The 9,572-nt window shown below is 39.6% G+C and overlaps 1 protein-coding gene across 2 annotated transcripts; it reads right to left on the bottom strand.

Annotated features, from left to right (window-relative positions):
• Positions 1-569: 569 nt before the first annotated feature.
• On the bottom strand, positions 570-6,657 carry LOC125001682 (GTPase IMAP family member 7-like). Of its 2 annotated transcripts, none has more exons than XM_047577286.1 (2): positions 6,496-6,657; positions 570-1,924 (listed from the first exon to the last, which is right to left on the bottom strand). In XM_047577286.1, exons 1-2 carry the CDS (start codon positions 6,500-6,502, stop codon positions 906-908), a joined length of 1,026 nt encoding a protein of 341 aa, XP_047433242.1. In that variant the 5' UTR covers positions 6,503-6,657; the 3' UTR covers positions 570-905. The 2 variants fall into 2 exon arrangements, with proteins under 2 accessions (XP_047433242.1, XP_047433294.1); XM_047577338.1 differs by lacking the exon at positions 570-1,924 and adding an exon at positions 4,124-5,443 and having other exon boundaries at positions 6,496-6,655.
• Between the last annotated feature and the right edge of the window lie 2,915 nt (positions 6,658-9,572).

Genomic DNA, 9,572 nt, shown 5'->3' with positions numbered 1-9,572 from the left:
ATTGTATGCTTCGCGACGTGGTTGCTGGAAAACAATTCTTCTCCATAGTCATATTTCAGACTGAATCAGATTGTCTGCCAGGATTTTCCTGTCTAACGCCTTCTGACGAGAAGCATCCCCACAGTGTGATGCTGCCATCAGCATGCTTCACAGTGGGGATGTGCAGTGTTTGTTGCCAGTCAAACATAACATCTCTTTCCCATTTTGCTGTCATCACACCACAGAACCCTTTTCCTGTTCACCTTTGATTCTCTGACAATCTTTTGGGTGAACTCTAGTCAAAATTTACTATGATCTTGGCAACTGTCCCATTTGACTGGTCAAGAACCTGTGCAGAGATGTTGTAGAGTACATCCAATCTGAAGCTTTTAACTTTATCAGAATAGTCAGAGGTGTCTTAGTGGCCTCATTGACTAGTTCCCTTATTGCATGGTCATTGAGTTTGTGAGGAAGTCCTGCTCTTGCCACACAATTACAGGAACATGGTTCCTTCCCTTTATTATTGATGAACATACCTGAAGTTCAGACTAACAGAGACATCCAGTAGAGTAACAGAGACACAATTTAAATCACACTGGTGTTTAATTGTTAAATATCACAATAACACAAGAAATCTTTAGAATAATACAATAATCAAAACAATTGCTATGGCCATCACCTCACTAATTTGACAGAAGGTTCCCATAGTCCATACAAAAAGATCAGACACTCATGTTTAAATCTACCAAACCTGATTACTTCCCACAATTTTCTATCTGTATAAAATAATGTATATTATTATGAAGCGGGTCATTCTGCGTAATACTTTAACGTTTTGCACTTTAGAACAAATATGGGTCATCAACTATTAATATGCACCAAACATTAAGTTGCTGCTCTGTTCTATTTCCTGTCTATTAATTGTTTCACCGTTTTGCACCCCCTGGTCCACTGGAGTTGTTCCAGACAGCCCCAGTGGCTTTCTTCACGGCTTCCAGTGGAGACTTCGCACCTTCAGCTGCTTGATATCCTATATGACCTCCCTGTACTCCCCCACTTCCCAACGCTTGTACAAGTGTTCCTCCTGTGGCTGTTGATGCTAAAGCTCTAACATTTAAAAGCCCTTGAAAATTATCTAATTTAACGATCTTTGCCGCATCCAGGAAGGCTCCTAAGAGCACACCTGCTGCAGCGCCCGCTAATCTGGTGAGCAACTCTTCAAACACAGAGGTTTTCGCTGTATTTCTAATATCTTCCTGTGACATGTTTCCTGCTGCTTCTTTAATGTGCTCTTCTTCTGTCTCTATTTGTCTCTTCACGTCTTCTAGCATGTCATTGGTGAAGTACTCTCTATCGTTTTCTCCACCTATCTTGTCTATTGTCTTGAGTAGCTCTGCCACTTGGTAGTGGTTGGTCCTGTAGACATTCTCTTTGTTATCTTTCCAGTATTTATTATCAACGACATGACATCGGCCACCACATTTCTTCACCAACTCGTCCAGATCCTTATTCTGACTCACAAATTTCTCAATTGTTATTCCCTCTGGGAGCTGGTCACCATGAGTGAAGACGACCACAGCATATTTTAGAGCATCTTCAGAGAAATATTCACATATCTTTTCGATGACCTCTTTCTCCTGTTTTGTGTATTTCTCCACTTTAAGCACAATGAGAAATGCATGGGGCCCAGGAGCACACTCTGTGATACACCTCACTATATCAGCCTTGAGTAACTCATCAGACCTGCATGTGTCTAGAACACTGCGCGTGTCGATCAAGGTGGTCCTCTTTCCTTTGACTTGTTTGGTTTCTGCGCGTGGCTGACTTGCTTCAGACATGGAAGAGTGACTTATGTTGAACACATCCTCTCCAAATATAGTATTACCCAGGCTACTTTTTCCAGCTCCCGTTTTTCCCAGCAGGACGATCCTCGTTGAAGTCAGCACTAGAAGAGAAGAATTAATTGGTATAAATGAACTACATTTCACTTGTCATTTTGCTTCTCACCGTGTTTTTCATAGACCTCAATCAGTTTAATCCACTGATTGCTCTCACCAGATTGAGTAAAACATTATTAGGTATTTAGCAGGCATTTGCTCACAAATCAAAGACATGATGATAACCCTGGTAAAAAAAGAATGGAATAACCAAAGCCATCACAATTTATCACGTGAATTGTATCCAATTTAGCTTTCTATCGAATATTTCCATCAACGCTGTGACCCAACCGCTCAACCACGTCTCAAAACAAACTGCTATTCCTAAATCCATGCCACCCATCACACTCATATGAGTTTAGCTCAACCAACCATCCATGTTGTCAATTGTCACCCAAGCCCTGCAATGTTTCTTGTGTTTTTACTCCAGCTCTGTCAAAACACTCTAACTGTGCTTTCGTTTTCTACCTGTTGACTGGTTTTGTTTGGCATTAGACATATCTGCACAACACAGACCTCAGTATGATTAGAAACTACAGCGCTTTACAACATATCCTCACAAATGAGAAGCAGTAGGGTTGACAAATATGACCTCAAATCCTACTTTAGACACACTTGAAACGTTAACTTTAATACTTGTTACCAGTGAAATAGACTTATCTTTCTCGTGTCTAAAAATGTTAAGTAAAAGGCCAAAATCAACCTCATAGTTGCATGTCTCAACCTATGAAGTGCATATGTACTGGTACTGTCAAGTTTTATATTACTATAAAGTTAACCACACCACGTAAACACAATCGTAGTTTGGAAATCAGGAAGTGATGCAGCAGTAGATGAAAGGCACGAACAAGCCTCTACAAGCAGGAACTGTCAAACAAAACCATGTTTTGAATGGCAAACTCAAAGCAGCCTTGTCCTGCCCTGATGATTCTAATCACTGTTGATGTGAGCTGTGTTCCACCAGACTACATAGAGTCTCAAAAACCACTTGTTGGCCAAGCACGCAGCTGATGCAGAGAGCCCTGCTCCCCTTCGCCAAACTCAGACCACCCTAGTTTACAGCACAGATGCAGTTTACTGTTCTGAGCATGCATTACCTTTGAAGTTATTCTGGAGACTACAGTAAGCGTTTATTTGTGAGGCATGAGATACCAAGAGAATGGAACAGCAGTAATATTAGCTACACACTTTAGAGTGTCTTAAGACCATTTTAACTTTGACTGACAACAGGATGCCAAAGGTTCAAGTTTACTAATTTTTAAGTTATGAAACATCTGTCATTTCAAACAAGCTTCAAACTATCTATTTTAGTGCCAGGAAATAGGGTATGAAGGATGGCACATAAAACTTGAAGCTGGTTCCGCATGCCACCTTGACATAGGAGTCAGCAAAGAAAGGTTGAGATGATTTGTTTTTTTCAAAAATTTCTTGTGTAATATTTTTGAGAATTGTGTGGTCATCTTAATATTTATCTCCTCATTCAATAATTAAAAAACACATATAATTTTTTTTTTTTTTTTTACACTTTTTACATAACACAAAGGTATCTTATCCTTTGTGTGAAACTGGGTGTGTGTTAGTTTCACATTCTCTGATAATTTGACAGGTTGCTTTGACTTGATTAGGGAGGCATTTAACTTTTGTTTTTACTGGCTATGGAAAAACTGACATGACGTGCCATTTAACCTCATTGTGTCTTGTAAGCGTCTTTCAGAGGAAACATTGGTATCTGTTTTCATTGTCACTGCAGTAGTTATTTTTTCTAAATAAAGCTAGAGTAGTTCTAATTTTAATATGGCAGACCGAACACAGCTCCATTGTGAAGCATGGTGGTGGGAGCATCATGCTGTAAAGATGCTTCTTGTCAGCAGATCCTGGAAGAAAAAAACTTAAGACTATAAGAACAGGCTGGAGGACAATGTGATTCAGTCTAAAAGGGAAATGACTTTGGAGAAGTTAATAAGAAAGAAATTAAGAAGAAATAATGCGCTTCATATGAATATATGAATACAGCTAAAATGATCTTAGCTTGGAAATGAGAGTTGATGTGACCAGATCATTTTTTTCTTCAGTAGATAATGTAAAATAATAAACATTTTTAACTCTCAGGCTCACTGAAAAAAGAAATACTCAGTAGTTATAACTTCTATTTTTGAGTTGAGTTTGAGTGTGTTCAGAAAAGAGATTTAAAAAAAGAGAGCGATAGATGTAGCCAAAAAGCAGTTTTATTGTTGCATAACACATTTACAGTCAAGCAAAAAACATGATCAAATGATATTTAAGAATTCCTCTGGAGCAACAGGAGACATAGATGGAGAAAAAGTTAAGTAGTGTTTCTCATTACATGTACTATTGGTGGAGAATCCCTATAATGTTGAAAAGCACAAGTGACTGTGCAGCAATGTTCAAAGTTCAGAAACACTTTCTTATCCCCATGTTGCATATTTTCATTCAACAGGGAACATTTATAACAAAAAAGAAATCACAGTGGGCCAGTTAATTCAGCCTGTGCAGTTTTACAGTTTACTTATTCATACGAGAGATTTATTCAAATGAATTCCAAGGATTGTATATTCTCTCATACAAATCCCAAAGCCGATCCATGATCAACACAAATGTGTTTTGTACTGCCTTCACTGGTGCTGCTGCTGGTTGTGCTATTATTTCTTTTTCAGGAATCTCAACTTTGACTCTTGCTTTTGAATTGATCCACATAGCGACTACTGCCATTAATCCTGTTGCAAGTGCCAAACCCAAAATGCCTTTACGCCATGACCACCCTCCATTTTCTAGCAGCTTCTTTAAGACAGCACTTTTAGCCTGCCTTCTAATTGTTTCAGGTGAGCTGTCTCCTGATGACAGCTTATTGAGCTCTATCTCTTTTTTTATTTCACTCTCCACCCTTTGAAGCATTTCATTGGTGTAGTAGCCTCCATTGTTGTCCATCACTATCTGCTCTATGCTGTTGAGCAGACCGTCCACCTGGAACTGGTTGCTTCTGTATTCATCCTGCTGGTTGTTCTTCCAGTATTTGCTATCGAAGACGTGGCATCTACCACCACACTTCTTCACAAGGTTGTTCAGACCCTCACTTTGCTGCACATACTCGTCAATTTTCTCCCCGTCATTGAGCTGGTCTCCATGAGTGAAGACCACGACAGCGTGTTTCAGAGCATCCTCAGTGAAATGCTCACGTATTCGTGTGACGATAGCCTTCTCTTGCTCTGTGAATTTCTCCACTTTGAGCACGATGAGAAAAGCATGAGGCCCAGGAGCACACTCTGTGATGCACCTCATCATCTCAGGCCTCATGTCTTTGTCAGACTTGCCCGGGTCAAAGAGGCCGGGAGTGTCGATCAAAGTCATGCTTCTTCCGTTGACAGATTTGGTTTTGCCTTCAGAAACACATGCCTTCAAGTCATTAAAATGGTTAATTCTGAAAACGTCCTCTCCAAATATGATATTAGCCAAGCTGCTCTTCCCGGTTCCAGTTTTTCCAAGTAGGACAACCCTCCTTGTGTCTGGCTCTAGAAGAGAACAATGATAGTAAATCTGTGTTTTTTTTTTTTTGTTTGTTTTGTTTGTTTGTTTGTTTTTTGCTTCTTTTGTACTGTACTTTTACCCCTTTCGGGGCTTTAGAATGTATGTGTTGCATTTCATAAGTCTGTAAAGGTGAACAAAAACAGTTTCTGTTTCTGTTGAGTTTGGTGCGTGAGGCGCTGTGCAGTAATTCAACTAACGTCATTTCTACACAGCTTCAAACAAAAAAGACGCTTGTTGTTGCCTGTAAAGAGGGCAGGAATGATTGTTTCCCACTAAGCTGGTTGAACAGTGACTTTCACTGCTGTAGAAACTTCCTCCTCTTGCCATAGATTACCGCTGGTCCTTTGGCATATTTCAGTGTGTCTGATAATCTCTTAGATAGTGCAGATCATATTAGAACACTCTATGCAAAGCAATCTGAACGGGTGGGGTTTCACTATCATGTTAACGTATGATCTGCAGAACAGAAAGTTTAATGGTTTAAATCCAACACATATATATGTGACGTGAGTTATGTAATGTATAATAATTTCCAACTGCTTTTGTTCGTTTATTCATATATAATTAATAATGAAGCAGATACATACTAACGTGCTCCCAAATAGCATAGCAACACATAACACTATTGTTCAATGCAATGTCTCACTTTATCTCATCTCATCTTCTACTACCGCTTATCCACACTCGGACCATGGTGGTTGCTGGAACCTATCCCAGCTATGCAATGTGTCATTACATGATACGTACACAAAAATTGAGTTTACCACACAGTCCTTTTCTAGATTTGTGCCGTCATAATTTCCTAACTTTTAGACCTGAGCTGCCGAGGACCTTTGCCTGTGACTGAAGGAAATAATAAAAGATAAAAACTGCAGATCAGTGTAAAAGTATTGAAAGGAAAAAGCTGCATGACATGCAGGGAAGCCACAGCGATTAAGGAAGTTGCAGCTTTCAAAGACTCTTTTAGATCAATGAAAATATTCAAATATTTACACATGTACGTACAGGAGCGCTGTAGAAAATAACACTGACTTACTGTCCATGTTGTCACAGTTTCAATTCACGTTCCACCGAGATGTCTCAACTCTGAGTGTGTCCTCGTTGCTCTCTGGATAGGGATTGCTTTGGTTATGGCAAGGGACTTGTCGGACTTGTTCCGTGGGAGTGATCAGCATTAAACAGTCATACGCAGCACTGCCACAAAGACACATACACACGACAACAGTTGTTATACTATCATGTACTTTCTTAGAAGAGTGATAGAGAAATATAGCTTTTGTTGCATAACACTATGCTGGTTTTACACAAAACTTATTTCATTTTTAAAATTCATACCTGTCAGATACTCTAATCTAAATTTTCTTTTCACTCTTCTCACTCAGTCATGCTGTTTGATTTCTCAAATCAAACAACCACACCAGTTCAGTGGCATAATAAAGAATGATGATGATCCCTCCCATTCTCTCTTTTTTTTTTTTTTTTTTTTTTTTGATGTTGGCTTCTACGTGGAGTTGGGAGGATCTGCTACATGTACCTGCACATGTGGGCTGTGTCTGTAACAGGGCATAAAGGACTCTCTCAGCCAGGCTTACTGCATCCTCCTCCCGTCCGGTCACGGCTGACATCACCGTCTCTTCTGATTCACACTAATTTTCTCAGTTTCATCATTTTGATTGATTTAAATAAACTATTCTGATGGTTATCTCTGTGTGTGGCCTCCTTCTTCGTTGCCGGCCTTGAGCTTAGTGGTAACACTCTGTAGTCTTACCCAGTTAATACAAAATGAGAACAAGAAACAAACAAATGCTCACATGTAAAACATCTTCATTGTTTCTTCATCAAGTCAGCTGGGCTTAAAATGAACTGAAATGCAGTCGCAGTTGTTACTAAATATGTCTGTGAAGGTTCTCAGTCATCCAGGTCATGGTAATCCAAATCCTCTTTTCAACACCCTTTGGATCTGTGGTACTTTATTTATGTTGGGCCATTCAGCTGAATGAATGTGATTTAGTGAAGAAGACACTTGGATGCACGCAAAACGCTTTGCTGATTCATTGTTATTTATTGTTTATTGTTATCAACAACTTAACCAAAAGACACCAAAACTTGACAAGGTACAGATTTATTGTTGTTTTCATACATATACCCAGTATGACAGGTTCTTGAATTATATATGCACTTTAACAAATGGCTGTAAAATCAAACACAGTAAAGTTACTGTGTTTGATTTTTGCAGTTGAATGCTGTAAATTTTACAGTAAAACTTTGACCACATATTGGTATTTGGTTTACAGTTAAATACTTATTTTACAGCAACTACACAATACCTTAAATCTGTAATATGCTAGATTATTGCTGCCAGTAAGTTACTGTAAACTTAAAACAATTTTACAGTGTGAGACAAAGATCAGAGGATCAAAAAATGAAACTCATATACTTAAGCCTGATCATGAGGACCTAACTTCATTGTTAATTCTCATTTTCCAGTTACATTAGTTAATATGAAACCAAATTTTATTGCAGCATTCATAAATAAACAGTGTTCTTTAGCAATGTAGACTGTTTTCTTTACTTATGGCCCCGTCAGTTGTGTCCAGTCCAGTTTACCCTCCTCTCACCTCTCATGTACCTTAGTGGTTGACTCAACAGATTGTGCTGATGCCGATGCTGCATCTGCTCCAGCTGCTATCCCTGCTGTTCCTATTGCTGCTCCTAGTGCTAGCCCTAGTACTAATGACTGGGAATCCACCAAGGAATGCTAATAACAGTTTCTCCATCCTCCACCAGCTCACTGGTGTAGCTACCGCCGTTGTTTGCCTCAATGATTTTGTCAGTGGTGTCAAGGAACTTTGCCACCTGGTTCTGGTTGCTTCTGTATTCATCCTGCAGATTCTTCGATAGTGATACTATTCCAGGCTGTACTGCAGCTTCTTTCAGTTCTTGTTTTTTTCGGGGGAGTTCTCCCTTCATTTTCCTCTTCACGAGGTGAACTGCATGCTCAATTGGGTTAAGGTCAGGTGACTGACTTGGCCAGTCTAAAACCTTCCACTTTTTCCCCCTGATGAAGTCATTTGTTTTGTTGGCAGTGTGATTTGTGGTCATTGTCCTGCTGCATGATAAAATTCTTCCCGATTAGTTTGGATGCATTTCTCTGTAAATTGGCAGGCAAAATGTTTCACTTTGGAATTCATTCTGCTGTTACAATCATCAGTTACATCATCAGTAAATATTAATGAGCCTGTTCCAGACCGGCCATGCACGCCTAAGCCATGACATTACCTCCACCATACTTCACAGATGAGCTTGTACACTTCGGATCATAAGCAGTTCCTTTCTTTCTACACACTTTGGCCTTTCCATCACTTTGGTAGAGATTAATCTTGGTGTCATCAGTCCATAAGACTGTGTTCCAGAACTTTTATGGCTCATCTCTGTACTTCTTTGTTCTTAAATCTGGCCCTCTGATTGTTACTACTGATGAGTTCTATGCATCTTTTGGTATGGCCTCTAGATTTCTGCTCTCTGGGTCTTTTTTGAACAGTGGATTGTGATACCTTCACCCCTGCACTGTGGAGTTTAAATATGTCTAATAATTTGTATTTTGTTCTTAGCAGGTTTCACAAGCCAGTTGCATATAGAATTGTATAGACACGTACTTACACAGAACTTTTAATATTTATTGCACCTCAGACCCCAACTGGTAGACATATACCGCTTTCACATCGGTAAAGTCCCAGGTCGGACCTCCCGCTGTGAGAGCTGTGTGTCTGTTTTTCCTCCCTCATACGTCATTGCGTACATGGCAGTTAAAGTTGGAGTTTGACGATGACCTGAAGAATGGACCCATCAAACCCGTCGTTTGTTTGATTGAAAAAAAGCAGCAACAATCTCTGCCCTTCAGAGATCAGTCTTTATGGGAGAAGATCAAAACTTGTTTTTGAGCTTCTGCAATGATACAGTCTGTCGGGCCTCTAGTCAGAATGTAACAGGCAGATATGAGTCAGAGAGAAAAACACAGGTCGACTCGGTCGTTTTTCCTTGTACCTCAAGGATATTGAAGTAATGCCTGAGCTTCCACTTTGAAAAGGCCAACTTTTCCTCCACATTCAGCAT

This window comes from Mugil cephalus, chromosome 1 (assembly GCF_022458985.1).
Source record: "Mugil cephalus isolate CIBA_MC_2020 chromosome 1, CIBA_Mcephalus_1.1, whole genome shotgun sequence".
In the NCBI taxonomy this organism is placed as follows: Eukaryota; Metazoa; Chordata; class Actinopteri; order Mugiliformes; family Mugilidae; genus Mugil; species Mugil cephalus.
Note: the sequence above shows the minus strand (reverse complement) of the source record. Positions and strands in the feature narration are given on the sequence as shown.